The sequence below is a fragment of the Rattus norvegicus genome, chromosome 17, assembly GCF_036323735.1.
Source record: "Rattus norvegicus strain BN/NHsdMcwi chromosome 17, GRCr8, whole genome shotgun sequence".
NCBI classification, from domain to species: Eukaryota; Metazoa; Chordata; class Mammalia; order Rodentia; family Muridae; genus Rattus; species Rattus norvegicus.
In genome coordinates, this window is record NC_086035.1 from 34,537,512 (window position 1) to 34,556,885 (window position 19,374).

Genomic DNA, 19,374 nt, shown 5'->3' on the forward strand with positions numbered 1-19,374 from the left:
TGCATTAGTTAGTGAAGGGATGGAGCAGGCAGTTTCAGACTATGCAACTGGTTATTTAAGTGATCTCCCCCTCCCACCCCATAATATGCTTCCAGTGTTCTCTGCAAGCACAGGTCTTTACCTCAGAAACTAATTTTGAAAAGCAGGAACATTTCCCAGTGCAAACACGGCTCAATCAAAACTGTCGAGAGCAATGACGCATTAAACTAATCCATTCAATCCTTCATTCACTCAACAAACACTTACTAAATCTTCATTACACGGCAGGCGCTACGCCAAGTGCCAGAGACAACGGAAGAGGAAAGATGAAGCTTCTAAACCACCAAGGCTCTGATTCCCTTCAAGCCTCTTAAGATGTACAGCGGAGTTGAGAAAGCAGGTCAACTATTCACTGCCCAGACACAAAGAATGTATGGCTTGAGACCCACCATTCCATGAATGCATGTCAACTCCTATGTCCTGTCCCAACACCTCCTGCTGCCTTCTCTCCTAACTAGTTGGAATCTCAAACTGAATTTCTTACTGCTTCTCTCAACTACCAAATAATTACAGGGTTGGCAGCGGTGGTGTGCGCCTTTAATGCCAGCACTCGGAGGCAGAGGCAGGTGGATCTCGGAGTTTGAGATCCACCTTAAAAAAAAAAAAAAAGGCCAGTACCAAAACCAAACCACTAAAATAGAAGATTTTATGTTTGTCTTTAGATAGATAGATAGATAGATAGATGATAGATAGATGATAGATAGATAGATAGATAGATAGATAGATAGATAGATAGATAGATAGAACCAGGAGTTGGAGAGAATTCTGAGTACTTAGGGCACTTGCTGTTCTCGAAGAGGACCCAGGTTTAATTTCTAGGACCCACCAACCATCAGTAACTGCGGTTCCAGGATGTCCATGTGCTCTCCTGGCATCCGAGGCCAACAGGCACACACACACGGCACATAAACGTACATAGAGGCGAACACACATACACAGAACATTTTTTAATTAAAAAGAAAAACAGATAATGTTAACCCAAAAATCCCCATCCAACCCGTTTTTATTAAACATACACTCTACTTCAGACAGCCTAGAAATCTAAGGCAATAAGGATGGTTCTACCTATTGGTTTAAACCCTGGTCTGTGGGGAATAGGCCTGAACTCCCCTGCTAGGTGCTGCCCCCTTAGAGCTTCTGAACCAGAAGCCTCACAGAAACAAGATGGTTGCCCGGCAGCCCCCTGTCCACCCATCATCAAGGTTCTTCTCTCGGAAGTGGAGATGCTGCCCAGGCTTCACGCCAATCCTGTTCACTACCGTTCTCTCCCGTGTGAAATCCTTTCCACACTGTACCTTATGATATTCCTGCTGGAGGCTTGGACATTTGGGGCACCTGTACCCCATCCTCTAGCCTGGTGGTTCTCAAGCTTCCTAATGCTGCAACCTTTAATACAGTTCCTCGTGCTGTGGTGAGGAGCCACCAACCACAGTTATTTCATTGCTACTTCATGGCTGTGGCTTCGCTGTTAGGATTCATGATGCTAATATGAGACGTGGGAGATCTGATATGTGACCCTGAGGGGTTGTGACCCTGAGGGGTTGTGACCCATGGTTTGAGAACTGTTGTTTAACACAAACACTGTTCCTGGGTTCTAAGGCAGGCTTGAGTTCCTGGTTACATCTATGTGAGCTTCATGAGCTGAGTTCACACTACTTAACCATGGAGGATCTAGAGGGCTGGGATAGTCCTTTCTGCTTAGAGGACGCCTGCAAGGCAGCTTCCCACTGCTAGGTGCACCTTCCCCTTCCCTTCAGCTTCCACAAGTTTTCTTCTCTGGCTTCTGCTTCCTCTGGCTTCCTGCTGACTCGTTTGTTTCCGTTTCTATCACATTTGGAAGAGGTGATGGCTGCACAGAACGTGTTCAGGCAAGTTTCTTCCTGTTCCCTGACACGCTAACAATAATTTACCCAGAATTTACACTACATTAGCTATACAAAAGCAATCCCCAGACTAGTTAAAATACATGGGAGATTATTCATATGCTTTATGCGAACTGCCATTTTACTTATGAAACTTGATCATCATTAGACTCTGGAATCCGGAAGTGTCTCTTGAACCAATCTGCCACTGATACCCCAGGGAGGACTACTGTCCTCCTCCCCAGCACCAAGACTGGAAACATGCTTTAAAAGTCAAGGTGAAAGACTTCCTCATTTCACCATCCTAAGATACACAAGAAGAGTGCTTCCTGGAAAAACCCATGGGTAGTAGCTCACACCAGAGTGCCCTGGTCTTAAGTCTCGGTTCTAGCAACACAGAGTCACTACAGCTGTCTGTAATCCACAGTGCCTTCCTCTGTAGAAGAAATAAGCCGTTCCTACAAAGCTGCGAATGAAGATAAGAAATCGTGCAAAGAAGCCAGTCCCCACGCCTGACTTACGTGGCGAGTACCGACCATACCCGAGAACTTAAGCTTCCCACGCATCTGTGAAAACACACATGGCTCGATACAAACAAAAAACAATTTTCCATAAGGAATCATTTCCTAAAATAGAAATATAATATTTATTCAGTGAGAAACTATATTTTTATCATCTAGTCGGAACAAATTTTCACCTCCCAGGACATTTGATTGAGCAATATCATTGAAGCATATATTTTATTATTATTATCATCATCATCATCATCATTATTATTTTCCACATTTTAAATATTACATTTCCTTCTTTCGCATAGACGATTTGATCCAGTAGAAATCCCCCAAAGGAGCCAGGCACATTCATAATAAAGACAGAGTGGAGCACTGTCGCTCGCTGGCAGCTTCCAACAGGACAGTTCACCTAAAATAAAGCTGGATTTAATCCATTACAAACGTTGCCTAGTGTCTACACGTTGGCCATGATCATTGACACCTCCATGATGTGCAGAGAGGAAAGAGAGCCTCTGCATGCTGAAAGCAATTATTTCTTGAAAAGACGTTTGGCCACCTTTGACAGTGTTGGTATCTGGGTGCCTTCTCAGGGCCAATACAAGTCAAGCAGATCAAAGCACAGGAAATGGAAACCAGTAGCCCCCGCCCCCTCCCCAGCTCCCGGGGCACACAGGCGGCTTTCTGATGTCCAATTTTGGCTCAATTCAGAAGGGAAAGGGGGGGGAATGGTACATTTCTGGCTGGGTGGGGGTGATAATGCAGCTGGTTTGAGGGCACACCTATCCATTCAAGCATTCGGGGTTAATCTTCCCAGTTTGTGGAGTTTTTTTCTACACCCTGACAACCTCCCTGCATGATCACTTCCCTCCAAGGGCTTTTCAGCATAAGAGTTGTACCCACAGCTTGGTAAGTCACACATCCAAGGGTCTTCAGCTATCAAGAGAAAATCATGCCTGGGAATGTTCTGATTTCAAAAATCTAGACAAGTCATCTCAGCAGACACCTCCTAAGTGCTGGAGGCAATGGCTGGATTCATGCTTCCAGATTTCAGTAGGTGCAAATGATTTCAGAAGAGCCTACCCAGTGGCCTGTTCTCTACGCTGTGTCGCTGAAAGGCCCCGTGAAGTCTGTAGACAAAGCTAGACACGGTGATTTAATCGTACAAAAAAAGACATAAAAATATTCCCTGCAGTGAAAAAAAATACATGTAAACATCTCCTCCAAGTCACTGGAGAACCCTTGAGCCTGTCCATTATGTCTTCCCAATGTCCCACAATTCTCTTGGTCATCTTTTCTCTGTGGGTATCAGTCTGCCTTCTTCTTTACAGAATTTGGACTCTGAGACTGCCTTTGAGGCTGGCGTGGTTTGACTGGCAGGAGAAGGATGATCAGCAGACATAGGATGTGCAAGAAAAAGAACATGGACCTGGAAGTAAAAACACAAGAGATGCCTTTCAAAGAGGAGCACAAACAGAAAACATGTACGATGACATCACCTTCAGTGGGGATAAGAGGCGGAAGGTTGCCGTGCACAACAGCAGCAGGAGCAGCGAGTCCCAACAACTCGCTTGCAACGTACTCCTCGCTTTGGTGGGCAAGCAGGCCAGGGGTAGATAAAACCATAAAGCTCAGTGAGGCAAAGACAGACGGACACAGCACTGCCCCACTGACGTGCTCAGACCAAGAGAATTAACTATGTGAAACCAGACATTTCAGCTGATCAAAAGCTGGGGATGCACAGAGAGCACCTGAGTTCACTCTGTCCCCTAAGCATACGCACGGCTGGTCTCCCCCGCACGTGTTTCTCCAGGTTGAGGAGTTCTTGACCACTTCAGGAACTGGAAGGATCCTGATTGTTTTTATGCTCTTGTTTAATGATTCATTAGAAAGGCTTGTGAAGAGGTGTCATCGTACATGTGTGGTCACTTTTAGGAGTCAGTTTGCTCCTTCTAGTGTGGCTTCCAGGGACTGAATTCAGGCTGTCCGACTTGCACACCAAATGCTTTTAATGGCTGAACCATTTCATTGGTCCAGGATTCAGATTTTGAAAACTCCATTTAGAACCTTGAAAATAGCTTTCATCCCAACTAAGTTAGAACCAAGTTCTACTCTTGAGAAATGTTGGGTGACACTGTCAACAATGTAAACACTGAACGCAACCCGCTAATAAATACATGTAAATAGAAATGGCTTTTGTTAGCATAACTGTTCCAGATCCACTGGAAAGGCTGAATTAGTACTTTAATCCAACTCCCTTAACCCTGCCCACCTGCTCACCTGTGCTCTACCTGTCTCTCTTCGTGTCCCTCTGTCTGCTTCTGTCTCTCTCTCTGTCTCTGTCTCTCTTACCTTCTCTTGATGGTAAGGTTTAAGCCTAGGAGCTTGTGTTAAGCCTAGAGTGATGGGTCACTGAGCTGTTTCCCTGCATCCCCAATCACTGCAATGTTCTCTACGATCTGAAGAAAATCGGTTCAAAGACAAGGGATCCACTCCCCAGTAATGACAAGGCCCAGTATCTCAGATCTGTCCAAGCTCCTCCACCTTTAGCAAGACACATGGCTCCCTGAGAATGTTCATGGAGTAATCAAGAGCACCGCTGTCTCTTCACTTGCTCAACTGTCCCTTAAACACTAACTACTTAAGATGGCCGAAGCACAGAGCCAGGATATAACTGAGTGGCGAAGTACATGTTGTCAATGTGGGGAGCCTGTCTTTAATTCTTAGCACTGAAATAAAAACTATTAAACTGGGATTTCCAGAAGAACGTGAGTTTCTGCCCTGTGCAACAGGAAAGGCACAGTGGTCCTCTGGTACCACGAGGGGACCAATTCCAGGTCCTCTGCTCCTGCCCAATCTCCAGACACCATGTGGCATTAAAAGATGGTGTGATACTTGCACATAATCCACAGAAGCCTTTCCTCGGCTTCTAACCACTCGTGGTTAACCATGGTATGCAAATACACTGGTCAGTGACTAGAGAAAACAGCAAGATGAAAGCTCTGTACGTGTTCCACCATAGAACCAGTTTCCTCTGGACTTGACAGGAGCAGCCCCATCATCAAGCAGAATGGCTGAAGTAACCTACAGAAGACCCCTGGACCACGGTCATGACAGTGAACAAACTGAATTATATAAGAGAGAACAAAGCTATGGAAAGGATCAGGGGGCTGTACATATCCCTGGAGAGGAAGAGGGTGTCCCATGATGCTTCCCTGAGATTCCATTCACCCCTCCCTCCATGCCAACCAACCACGTATATAAAATGTACAAAACTGAAGGGGCTTTTGCTTTTGCAGTGGTAAAGTCAGCATGCAAATCATTGATGGTTTTGTCAATAACCTCAGTGAATTCATTTTCTCCCCATCTGGACTTGAGGGTCCTTCTTTGATCTGTCAGCTTCTTTTCTATCTGGGGTGCAGATGTGTCTTTCAAGAAAAGTCATGAGAGACATCAATACAGACACCACCGTCTCTTAAAAAATTGTCAGTTCGTGGATCAGAGGGCCGACTGTGTATGACGAACTGCTATTTGAACAGCAAAGAAGTGGTGACTGACTGTCTAACTTAAGTGTAAAGAACACTGCGATTAAAGGGGGCCTCTTAAGGAAAATCCTGGGCATAGACTGGATTCTCAGAGGTTGGAGTCAAGGCTACAGTAAACTATGACTCTGAAGCGAATACACTTAAGATACTTTGTTCTTTTACTTTGCCTCATTTCCCATAGGACACGCAGCCACAATGTTAAATTAAATCCCAGTACACAACCAAGAAAAGCAAACTTCAGTGTCCCAGTAAAGTTTATTGACCTTTCCTCCTCTAAAACTTGATGGAATGTTCCATCTGTCACAGAAAGTCTCAAGTTAGCAACCACGTATGGCGCGTACTCAGTAGTGACTTTGGGACTCGAGATATAAACAGTGTATGTTCTCAAAGAGCTGGCTATCTACAAAAGCTGTTTACGAATTCTAAGGCATCTTCCTTTTCAAATGCGTGCCTGTGCTTGCTTTGCTTGATGCCTGTGTGTGCATCTGTGAGTGGAAGCCAGAGCACAAGCTCAGCTGTGGTTGCTCAAAACCACTGCTTGTTTCCTCTGAGAATAGAGTCTTTCGTTGATTGATTGGCCTGCTACTCTCCAAACAGGCCAGAATGGCTGGGCAGCAAGCCCCAGAGATCCTGCTGTCTCCACCTCCCCAGCGCTGGGATTACAGTACCGCCACATCCCGCTTCTTATGTCGGTGCTAGGGATCAAACTCAGGTCCTAAGCTTGCGAGGCAAGTGCTTTATTGACTGAGCTATGCCAAGGCAAATTCTAACATCCTCACACACTGAATTTGAAAGAACATTGCTTCGAATACGTGAGTGAATGAGTACTGGTTTTTTCAGACAATTTCACAGGCTTTTCTTTCTTCCCCTTTTGTAACTTTTGGTTTTCTCACACAGATCATATCAGGAATGCAAATGGGAAATATGGAGACCATCTGAGAAATGAGTTTGGATAAGGCGTCCCTGCTTCACTGCTGGCCACTAAACTTATCCCCAGATGAGCTACAGATCTGCAAACCAACTACTGTCACCTTCTGTAGGTGACTGTGGCATTTGAATTTCCTTTTGCTAGATTAATGGCTCTCTTAAGCATGAGTCAGAGCTGGAGAGAGAATTGGCTGTGCAAGATGAGGACCTGAGCTTAGATCCCCAGAAGACATATTAAAAAGAAACCCCTGGGCATGTGGGTATGACCATAGGTACCTGTATTCTGGGTACTGGTGTAGGGTTTGGGGCTAAGGGAAGGATACAGGATTAGAATGATCGCTTTGGCTTGCTGGCCACCAAGCCTAACCAAAATATGGCTGGAAGAATAGACAGTCTCAAATCAAGATCCTCTCGCCTCCACTTCCTGAGTGTTGGGATCATAGATGTATGTTCTCTACCTTGTGCAGAGAATCCTCTGTGTCTGTGTTTTGTATCTGTCCCCTCCAAGTGCACTACCAAAGCCCTTCACACATTAGGATGATGCTTGTGGCATCATCACAGGTACTGGTGCTCATGTATTGGCACCTTTGGGACAGCCATTTCCTCTAGTAGCTTCTATCAGCATTTCCACACAGTCAAGTCGCATTTATCAGTTCTCAGCATAAGCCCCTTAGTATGTTGGCTCCGTTTACCAATTCTGAAGTCAAGAAAAGGTAAGTTAGGCAACAGCTGAGGGCAAGGGAAACTTACTTGTATAAACTGATGGTTGGCTCGACTGCCAGCATGACAAAGGGCGCTGCCGTGTAAGAGACAGCCAGCTGAGTGACAGCCCAGGTCACCACGTCATAGGCAACCTTTCGAGCTTTGGAAGCAAGGAAGTGGTGTCTGTAGTTGTTCCTCACCTGCAAAGCAGGAAGGCAGAAGTAGGAGGCAGGGGTGAGAACTGAAATAACTTCCACTCAGTCACAAGACGTAAAACCAAAGGGAAGAAGGCAGGCTGAAGAGCACGACCAACCCTTTGAGTTCTACTTTTAACCAAAAGCCCTTTATCCCTTTTCTTATTACATATATATATGCAATATATATACTATATTGCATCCTTTTTAACCATTCCTCCCCCCAAAAGTTTAAGAACATGTCACAGAGCCTTCCAAAATGTTTTCTATCTACATGTACCTACATTTATATTCTTAACGGCACTAGTGTATTTCTTTAGCCTATTTGAGGGTTTTTTTTTTTTTTTTGGTATAACCTGTTATAGACTTTGCCATGCTCATGAATATTAACCTTCAATGCAATTTATGGTAATTGGGGGCGAGTTAGCTTGTCTGTCTGGCCCTTGTCTTGCTGTTACAGTTTTGTTGGGCGTACTCTTACTGGTAAGTCTCTGTACTCTGCCCTGTTTCCATGGCTATAGTACAAGTGTCAACTGTCACCACAACTAAAAGCGACTGCTACTTACTGGGTGCTTACTATGCACCGTATCTGTGCTAATGCTCCACACAGATCATGTCTTTTGAGTCTTCTAGCAAGCCACCAGCACTGCCTGGCAAAGGAAAACCCTTTCTTAGGCTGGGGATGTGTGGTGGTTAGAGTATGCTTGGCCCAGGGAGAGGCCTTGTTGGAGGAAGTGTGTCACTGTGGAAGTGGGCTTTGTCGGTCTCCTCTTGTCTGCCTTCAGAACAAGATGTAGAAGTCCCAGCTTCTCCAGTGTCATGTCTGGACTGCCTGGACACTGCCGTCCTTCCTGCTAGGACTATAATGAACTGAACCTCTGAAACTGTCAGACAGCCCAATTAAATGTTGTTCTTTATAAGCGTTGTCTTGGTCAAGGTGTCTCTTCACGGCACTGAAAACCAAAACTTTCGTGACTGCTGAGTTCTTTCTCTTGCTAGAAAACAATCAGAAATTCTGCTCCATCAATACCTCTCTTTCCATCCCCTCACTACCTTCTGAAAAACCGTTTCTAAGACTGCAATAGACAGAGCTACATAAATCAAAGCCTGGGCCAGCAGAGGCCACCGGGGTGTAGGTATTTTAAGGAATGATACGCCGAACGCATCAACAGAGCAAAGCGCTGACCTTTACTTCTTAGTTTGTTCCGGCAATCTGTTCTTTAGTTTTGTTTCCGAATCCGAGTCGGCATATATAAGAAGAACAAACAAAAGCTCTTTCCTGTTCCTCGTGTTCAAATATGTATTTGATTTTTTTTGAATTTTTAAAATTGTCCTGAATAGCAACCCTCTGCTTTGTTCCTAGATAGAATCTGATATTCTTCATCTAAGGAGAAGAGGAAGCTCAGGGGAGAGCTCTTGACTTATCCACCCACTGTGCTCTCTGGATACCCATACACTCGCTGACATGTAACGGGGCTGCTGGGATATTCATACAAAAGTGCACTGAAGGACAGTAAAGAGCAAGAGCTTGGAAGATAATCAAGTTGTGAACGGAATACCCAGAATCCACTTTAAAAAATCAGGGCAAAGAAGCCAGGCATAGTGACGCCCACTTTAGCGCTGGCACCAGATCAGTGGAAACAGGCAGATCTTTGAGGCTCAGTAGCAGCCAGACCTAGCCTGCTTTTGAGTTCCAGGTCAATGAAAGATCTGTCTCCAAAGGAAAATAAAATAGTGGGTGGAGTCTGAGAAATGATATCCAAGGCTGTCTTCTGTTCTCCACACATATCAGTGCACCTACACGCTCGCCAACCCGCACCCCACCATACACACACTTCACACAAAAGGAATAGCAAAATGTATCTAGAACGTAACTAATGTCATTGAAACCTCTTGGAACCTGAAATAAGAAAGACCATAATCGTGATCAAAGGACAAAAATCAAATCAAACACAAAAGTCTGTACTTAATACAAATAATTTTATGCTTTGATTCGATCAGATAGATGATGATGGATCTGTCTCTGGGAGACTCAGTTCCTCAGGCTGCTGTCTCCCTGACTGCCAGAGCCATGGCGAATTACTTCTCGACTTGGCATAATGATGTAAGACGGTGAGCATCGTTGAGCGAACTGAAGTCTGATAGAGCCTGCATTAATTAATAAATACGATCATCTTTACATGAACATTCCGTCTCTAGCGATTCAAAACATCTCCATTTCTCAAGGGAGCAATTTGTTGCTCATAAAATTCTTACTGTTTTACTCTCTGCAAGTGAATCAGTTAACCACTCTTTTTTTTTTTTTTTTTTTTCGGGGCTGGGGACTGAACCCAGGACCTTGCGCTTCCTAGGCAAGCGCTCTACCACTGAGCCAAATCCCCAACCCCTCAGTTAACCACTCTTACAAAGACAAGTCCTTATGCAAAAGACAACTTTTTACATATCATTTGATCTTTTTTCCAAATACTAATACAAGAAAACAAAAGTAGAACTCCAGGGAGGAAGTTATCACTCACCATCTAAAAGTCACTCCCAATCACACACACACACACACACACACACACACCCCAGGTTGCTAGAGAGGACCAACACTGGAAGGAAGCTTACCGCTCTAGCTGCCAATGTGACAGGGACTCCAGTTAAGAATGTAAAGTAGTATCCCGGGTAGACGCCGTGCCACAGAGCGGACAGGAGGAAGGTGAGCACAGTGGGGTACCAGGGAACCCGCTCATAGCACACACTGTGAAGAGAGGAAGGACCAGCAGAGGCCTGGTGAAAACACTGCACGATTCCAGGGACACCTGCCTCCCTTCGGGGCAGACCACATGGAAGTCCTATAGCTCCATTCTGCAAGATGCCTGCCTGACTCTTAGCAGGAGCTTGCAATGAAATTCAGGCAACCTATGCTTTCCTGTCATCGTAGAGTCCTATCGGACACACACTTCCTGGCTCCACTATAAATCGTAACCTCATTAGACTAAATGGTCTGGACCCCATCTTGTGGGCTATTATCACAAAGGTCTAGGTGGTCTTTTTCAACTCAACACGAATTCCTGCCTTCCTTACAGAAGTGGGTTCCACCAAAGGGTGCATCCACTAAGGGCACTGACAGGAGTGCCAATGGCATTAAAATAGCTGGACTCCAGATAAGCATCTTTGGAAATTATCCTCATTTAGCCAGCATTAATTCATCTTTCCAACAGCCCCTGTGCCGTCTGACTAATCAACATCTTCGTTTTGGAACTCCAGGGAGAAATCAGCGTGCCGGTTAGATGACCTGCTCAAAGCCTGTCAGATTTTAAATGACCAAGATAGAGATGAGCAGCCCTGACCCAAGTGCCTCAGACAAGCCTTTTCAATTTCAGACCTTTTTTTTTTTTTTTTTTACAGCGTTCAGAGTGTCTGCATAGACTTGAGTTATCTTGGGGATGAGACCCAAGTCTAAAACACAAAGTTCATGTGTATTTCATGAACGTCTTCCTTACACAGCCGAATGCAGCTTCACCCAATACCGTAGCATGAATGTTCTGACCGCGATCTGTCATATGAGATCAGAGGTGGAAATTTCCACTTAGGACATCGTGTTAGTATTCAAAGGCTTCAGATATGGGAACATTTGCCACTTCATGTTTTCAGATCTAAGATGCTCAATGTGGGGACTGCACTGTGGGAAGCTAGAAAAGTTTAGCTGGTTCCCTTGAGATCTTTGGTCTTATTGATTAAAGTAACTGATAGGAAGTGACAGGGGCTTCCAACCCAAAACTCAAGTCTATGCTTTGCCAATGGCAGGCGAAGGTGGCCACTAAACACTGCAGAAAGAAGCAGAAAATTCAAGCAATTACCATGGGCTCATCACCGAAGGTTCAAAAGTAACTAATTTTAAAAATTATTATTATTATTATTATTATTATTATTATTATTATGATGATGATGACGACAGAGTTTCTCTGGATAGCCCTGGCTGTCCTGGAGCTCACTCTTTAGACCAAGATGGCCTCAAAATCAAAGATTTGCCTGTCTCTGCCTCCCGAGTCTGGAATCAAAGGCCTGAGCGGCCACAACTGATACACACTCAGATTCAGGGGTCCCTCTCCCTTTTCATTAGAGAAAAAGAAATATAACCGAGATTAAAAATACAGGATCGGAACTCTATATCAGTAGGATTTCTTCTTAGCATGAGGACAAGGCAGACGCATTTTAGAAAATTCTTTGTATCATTTTGCATGAGTGAATTATTTTATCTCTAACACTTTTCATTCTGAATCATCTTGGGCTATATACTCCTAATGGAGACCGTATGAATCTAGGCATGTTGGAACTACTCAGCATAAAGACGTGCATGCCAGTGTTAAACTGCTTTCACTATTAATGAAAAATAATCATGTTCATATCAGAATTTATAAACTGCAGAAGCAGGCAGTCTTCAGACACCACATAAGTTTTATTTGAAGAGTTGCTACGCCGTGTCTCCTTTGCTTCAGTAGTTTTAAAGATTTATTTGCTTTAAGTATTTTTTCTTATTTCTTAAATAAGATTTTAAATAAAAAATCATTTTAAGATAGTTCAAAAGGTATTTTGTGTTTGTGTGGGGGTTTGTACACATGAGTGAACGTGCTTTGGAAACCAGAAGAAAACAATGGACCCCCACCCCCACCGGAGAGCTGGAGTTACAGGTGGCTGTGAGACACCCCGTGTATGTGATAGGAACTGAACTTGTGTCCTCTGTGAGAACAGCAGACACTTAATCCCCGAACCATCTCCTCAGCTCTGCCTCAGTGTTTCGATTTGTGGAAGACACTGCTTACCAAAAGCAAAACTCAATACTTCTGTCTTACTGGCTTCAGGAACATTCCCTACTTGGGATTTGGTGTTCCAAAGATAGCATATTCAGACTTCCCCAACAAGTAATGCTTCTAAATTTATAACACACAGAAACAGGTCACAGAGATGTCAACACAGATGCAGGCCTGAGGAGTACCACAAAGCTCTCAGTTCTGGGAACAGTAGCAGCCCTCAGCAGGGATCTGACAATCACACTGACTTCCTAATATCTAAAAACAGTCTCTCCTGAGTACCAGGCCATACACAGAGAGGTCAAAAGCCTGGTTCTTGGAACAGACCCTTGGCCCTGTGTCTGTCACTCAAAGCTCTGTGACTTTGGGTGTGTCCTGTAGCCCCTCTCTTTCACTTTCCACAGCTACTAAATGGGGTAATAAAACTAATAGCATCTCACAGGATTGCCATGAGAAGCGAACCAGTGTGTGGAGTGGAGTGCAGAGCATTATGGGATGAAATGGGCTCAGACAGGGATGTTCTCAGGCCACTGTGCCTACTTCTTTTATTTACAAGATGTGCAGACTAATGTCAAACTGTCAGACCGCGTGCCGGTCAGCAGCTGCATGGCTGGCCGGCAGCTGCTGCTCACCTAGGAAGCCCCTAAGCACATCCGGGCCAGGAGCAGTAAAGTAGTTTTTATGTCCCTTACCATTTCAGCCATGTAGATGTCTGAATATTCCAGTTTTCCAAGTACATTTTGAAACTCGTGGCAGTCTAAAAACAAGAAAATAACACCTATCATTAGCTTTAAAAATACCCAAGCAACGGAAAGTCCTGGCTAGACCTCCGTTGCTCGGAGCTGATGTGAATGCCAAGCGCCGTTACTCAGAGTTCTGTCAATCAGCTGTTCCGCCACAGGCAGTTAACATTTTCTGGCATTTATAAGATGTACTTTGCAGTTAAACTTTGGCTTGGAAACTCGAGTCTGCTCAAAACTTATTTTTACTTTAGAGCAAAGCGGAAGGGGAGTTCTGTCAATCCCCTCCCACTCTGATTCCCTAAAAAATGGTCAAATGACTTAAAACTACTCTAAAATGGGATTTACCACAAGGAAAGTTCAATCATCTGATTGTAGGGCTTTGGGGACAAGTTAAATGAAACTGTTATCTCTGTACTATGTAACCATGTGCAAACTAGGTCAGCCTTTTACAGTCATTTCTATAAAGAGCGGCACAGTCCCAACTGTATCCAACTCTGCCCAGAATAGTAAAAGCCTTCATGCATGAAGGGAAAATAATACAGAAAAGAAAACAAAGAAACATCACCCATCTGGAAACAGGGTAAGTTGGTCAACTGCCAAAAGAAGGCAGCCCCACATAAGCCATGGATGAGCTTTCTCATTCAAAGGGTAACAAGAAGTATGGCTTTTCCCTTCAGCCATAAGAAAGCTTGTTTACAGGGAAGGGGAGGAAGGGGAGGAAAGGGAGGGAGAAGAGGGAGGAGAGGGAGGGGAAACTGCGGTCGGAATGAAATATGTGAGAGAAGAAAGAAAGAAAGAGAGAAAGAAAGAAAGAAAGAAAGAAAGAAAGAAAGAAAGAAAGAAAGGGAAGGAAAGAAAGAAGGAAGGAAAGAAAGAAAGAAGGAAAGAAAGAAAGAAGAAAGAAAGAAAGAAAGAAAGAAAGAAGGGAGGGAGGGAGGGAAGGAAGGAAGGAAGGAAGGAAGAAAGAAAGAAAGAAAGAAAGAAAGGAGGAAGGAAGGAAACCATTTTGAGGCCACATATCCATCTAATGCAATATGCTTGAATGGAGAGTATAGAGCAGTAGAAGGGGAAGAGACAGAAGACGGACTGACACATGTTAGCTAGGCAATACAGATGACAGAGGATACAGAACACAGGCTGGATAGACAACGAACGATAATAGGGAGATGGTGGAAAACAGATCAATACATTCAAAGGTAGGATGCTTCTTAGTTGTTTTTTTTTGTTTGTTTGTTTTTGTTTGTTTTGTTTTGTTTTTGCCACCTTGAAGCAAGTTAGAGTTATTTGGGGAAGAGGATCTTCCATTGAGAAAATGCCCCCAACAGATTTTCTGTAGGTAAGTCTATAGGTCTTATCCTTCATTAATGATTGGTGTTGGAGAGCCCAGCCCCTGGGCAAGTGGCCCTGAGATGAATAAGAGGGAGGCTGAAAAAGCCACCAGTGGCCAAGCCAGCGAGCAGCATCAGCTCCTGCCACCAGGTTCCGGCCCCATTTGAGTTCCTGCCCTGACTTCTCAGTGATGCGCTGTGATGTGGAAGCATAAGCTGAAGAAAACCATTTCCTCCCCAGGCTTTTTTTTTTTTTTTTTTTGTCATGGGGTTTTATCACAACAATAGAAACTCTATGACAGGTAAACAGATATGGAGAGATGATAATTAGAGAATCACAGATAACAGACTAAAAGACAAGAGGAAATCAGACACACACACAACAAATGCAAGGTAAACGGAAACAGATGATGTGTGATTGTCAGGCGATCTATTATTCATTGGGTTATTTCTAAATCCAGTTTGTCTCTGTTTACACAGCTAATAGAATGCTTTAAACATGGTTTGAAGCACTGTAACAAAATCAGACTTCCTTGTTGCTCCTTTATTCTTGACACATACCAAACACAATGGAAATCAATATTCTCATTTTCTCTTAGAATAACTATATAACAATATCAGCCTTTGACCCCAAGCACACATCCATAATGAAAGGGATCTGTCTTTTGGTGCACTATGAATATATATATTCATATTCATATTCATATTCACAAGCAGCAGGGCAGTTTTCCACGGGAATGAAGTCCCTAAACCCCAGGACCTTGCTTGACGTCTGCATAGTAAAAAGAAGCATACAGTCTTTTCTGAGAATGGGGCAGGTGGTTATGCTGTCTGGAAACTTTCTGGTGGAATGGTTTACTATAATAGAGTGAGGTGTCATTGCTCACTCAGAACCAGTTCTAAGTTTGAGCCATTTTTTTAAAATCATACTTGCCAGGGCTTTCTGACCCAAAGAGGCCTCAGATTCTCTAGAATCCAAATATTAGCATTTTCCCCCACAGTGAGGGCTGTTGATGCAATTTGATCAGTCTGAGGCATCAAATAGCACCATGAATTTAAGTAGAATATATGATGCAATTTGGTTAGGCGACAGGTACAAAGTGCTTCTATTTCTCTCTTCCATTTACCTTTTGAATAGTGGGAGAAGAGGATGGGAGGAAGAAGAAATGGAGGAGGAGGAGGAGGAGGAGAAAGGGGTGAGGAGGAGAAGGAGGAGGAAGAAGGGGAGATGGGGAAAGAGGTGGAGGAAGAAAGGAGGATGGATAAAAGGGTAGAGAAGGGGCAAGAGGAAGAAGAAAAGGAAGAGGAGGGAGAAGAGGAGGGGGAGAGGAGGAAGAGGAGGAGGAGAAAGAGGAGGAAGAGGAGGAGGAGGGAGAGGAGGAGGAAGAGGAGGAGGTGTAGGGGAGAAAGGAGGAGGAGGAAGAAGAGGGGAAGGGGAGGAGGAGAAAGAGGAGGAAGAGGAGGAGAAGGAGGGGGAGGAGGAAAAAGAGAAGAAGGAGGAGGGGGAGGAGGAGGAAGAAGGGGAAGAGGAGGAAGATGGGGAGGAGAAGGAAGAGGAAGATGGGGGAGGAGAATCTAACCACGCCCTACAACTTTTTGATAGGTGAAAGGCAAGCCACCTTCCCTCTGGAAGCCTTCCAAATGGGACAGGCCTGAGGCAGAAGAAGGTGGAGGTTTTCTCAGGCTCATTTTGGTCCCTTTTTCCTGCTTGCATGTCTGCCCCAGCGTAGATGGAAATCAAAAACTGTTAGCTGCCCTGAGCAGCTGCCTGAGTGTCCCTGCATGTACAAAGCTTAGCCTTTGTCTCCTGCTGCAGGATGAAGGCTGTGTGACCAGGTGGCCCTGCCCGTGCTAGTGTAAATAGGGCAGAGCACAACTGAAATGACATGGTCCAAAGGGAGCCAAGACACAGAGAACCGACATCCTAGAATCAAGACTGAAGAAGAGACACACTACCCTAGTGGTGTAAGAGGTGTGCACTGAGACAGTTCTTCCCCAAAATCTGAATGAATTAAAATTACCTCCAAAAAGGCAAACAAAAACAAAAACAAAAAACCAGACAGATGGACATGCTCAGTTCTAAAGGCATGAGCCTCTGGTCTACATTCTCAACTGGGTCCCAAGCAAAATGCAAACAAGAGGAAATGGCTTTTTCACTCTCTAGTTGGTAGATCAAGGATTAAACAACAGAAAGATTTTCATAGCTCTTTTCAAATTCGTGATGTCATTTTTCCTTGAATCTTGTCAAGTGTCAAGAAAGCAGGTATCCTGAAAACAAGGTGATGATAATCGGGAGGGGGAGGAGGAAGAGGAGGGGATGGAGGAGGAGGAAGATGGGGAGGAAGAAGGGAAGGAGGAGGAAGATGGGAAGGAGGAGGGGGAGGAGGAGGAGGGAGAGGAAGAAGAGGGAGAGGAGGAGGAGGGGGAGGAGGAGGACAGGGAGGAGGAGGAGGGAGAGGAAGGGGAGGGCAAGGAGGAGGAGGAGGAGGAGGAGGAGGAGGAGGAAGAGATTGAAGATACAAATGCTGAGGACAATGTGGAGCCAGGCATCCCCCAAACAGCATTCCCCAGACACCCTGATGAAGGACTTTGGGAATCCCATCCTCACAGCAACTGTTTGCTTTATTCACTGTGCCCGTTTGTTCCACAAACACAGTCTTCTCACCTCGATCTTCCAGATGTTCAGGTTAGATAGTAGATCCCAACAAGAATTTCCATCCGCATCTATGCCACTGAACCCGAAGCCGGCTGCGTTGTGCACTGCGTCCGCTGTAGTTTTTAAGACAGAACATCAGGATCCAGGCAGAGGTCTTTAAAGGAGTGCAAACATTTGTCTAGTTCCAACACTGGAAGCCTAGTCTGTAGTTTCTTGGAAAATGAGCCAAAAAACCATGCAAAGGATCTGGCCTTGTTATGGCGACTGTCTGTCTGGTGACCTTGGCTGTCATTCATTTCTTCTACAGCCTTTAAGTGAATGCTTGCCATATGGCACAAGACTGGAGGAGCATCAGATGGACAGAGGAGCGTCAGGGAGGAGTGAAGAAATGAGATGAAGATGTTAGCTGCAGGATTCAGGGCCTGGCAAGATGCTACAGGAAGAGAAGAGGGCACAACGTGTTCCTGCTTAGATGCGGAGGATAGCAGTGGACATGGTAGAGGGCTAAGAGTTATCACTGAAGATGGAAGACGGCCGTGATGAAGGCAGCTTAAGGAAGAAAGGGTTTAGTATTGTTCATGGCGGCGAAGGCATGGCGGGAGGCATATGAGGCAGCTAGTCACACAGCACTCTTAGTCAGGAAGAGAGGAGTGTGGCTCTCGACTCACTTTCTCTGTTTTACCCAATCCAGGACCCCAGACCATGGTGCCAGTCACACTCTGGGTGGGTCTTCCCACCTCAGTCGAGCCTCCTAGAAATAACTTCAGGCACACCCAGAAGCATTGCCCAATCTGAAATCCCACCAAGCTGGCTGTTACATTCACTGTCTCAGGTGTTATGGGGTAGGTGTGCTATGTCAAGGGAGACCCAACACTGGAAGCAAACCAGGACCTTATCCTGGACACGTTACATACAAGGGTCTGACAGGCTAACACAAGATGCAATTAAGGAAAGTTTTACACCCAAATCAAGGTAGAGAAGCCAAGCTGGGAACTGGGAACCAGCTCCAATGGAAGCCACAACAGTACACAGAGATCAGCACCCTCCACAGTGTGTGGTGGCAGAGCTTAGAGGCAGAGACAGAAGGATCTAGAGTACAAGATTATTCTGGGCTACATAACAAGTGTAAGGCTTGACTACACGGGAAAATTTTGTCTCAGAAAGAAAGAAAAGAAAATAGCAAGCTACCTTCTCCACAGAGTAGTTCTGAAAGCCTCACTTCCATCTTCATTTATTTAACTAAACTACAAGAAAATGGTTCCCAAAGGAACAATTTGCCTCAAAATGCCTTAACGAGGTGTTTTGTAACCAACTCGAGTCCTGACAAGCTCCTACAGTTATGATGAAGACCAACAGACTAATTTCCTCCTTTCTCATAGTCCAAATTCTGTTGGACTATGCTCTTCAAGAACGTGGTTATTAGTGACTCACACTAATTAAATCTCAGTGCTTCAGAGTTCTACATCTGAAGGATCATCCCATAGACCTTCAAGTCCAAATGCAGACAGCCTTCCTAACCTCCTAGAAAGGAGCCCATCTTCAGAACAGCCATTCAAAATGAGGCAGCCTTCTCCAGGGTGGCTCTGAGCTCAGTGGTCCAGAGCTTGTCTAGCACTTACCATGGAAGCCATCCCCAAACTGGAGAGAGGGATGGAGGGAGGAAAGGAAGGAGGGAGGGAAAAGGAGAGGGAGAGGGAGGGAGGGAGGAGGGAGAGAGAGAGAGAGAGAGAGAGAGAGAGAGAGAGAGAGAGAGAGAGAACACAGTTCTGTTTATCTCCTCTATTTTTAGCATAGTTGATGATTTAATGATGCTTATCTTAGGCTTGGCTTCAGTTGAAAACTATCTGGTTTCTCTTAAAGGATTTAAAAGCACAAAGCCCTATGTCATCCTCTCTCCTCTAGAGGGAAACTCAGTAGAGAAGACAGAGAAAACTGATGCCCAAAAAGGAGCCTCAGAGTTCCTATGTGACACCAAATCAAGAAATGACTGATGTCAACTAGGGGACAGCCCATGGCAAGGTCAGTGCAGCAGTTCTTAACTTTCCATGCCCTTTGACCTTGTGCCCAGCACACAGA

The 19,374-nt window shown here is 44.8% G+C and overlaps 1 protein-coding gene across 3 annotated transcripts in view; it reads right to left on the bottom strand.

The window, feature by feature from the left end:
• Positions 1–2,520: 2,520 nt before the first annotated feature.
• The window catches only part of Mboat1 (membrane bound O-acyltransferase domain containing 1), a 113,674-nt gene continuing 96,820 nt past the window's right edge, over positions 2,521–19,374 (bottom strand). Inside the window, exons 8-12 of one of the 3 annotated variants that reach the window (XM_039096010.2) lie at positions 17,308–17,411; positions 13,264–13,328; positions 10,386–10,518; positions 7,633–7,784; positions 2,521–3,839 (exon numbers count right to left, since the gene is read on the bottom strand). In XM_039096010.2, the coding sequence (XP_038951938.1) occupies positions 3,719–3,839; positions 7,633–7,784; positions 10,386–10,518; positions 13,264–13,328; positions 17,308–17,411 (575 nt within the window). In that variant the 3' untranslated portion in view covers positions 2,521–3,718. Of the gene's footprint in view, positions 3,840–7,632; positions 7,785–9,737; positions 9,927–10,385; positions 10,519–13,263; positions 13,329–17,307; positions 17,412–19,374 lie in introns of those variants that run through there. The other 2 variants (NM_001109120.1, XM_039096011.2) reach the window with 2 other exon arrangements.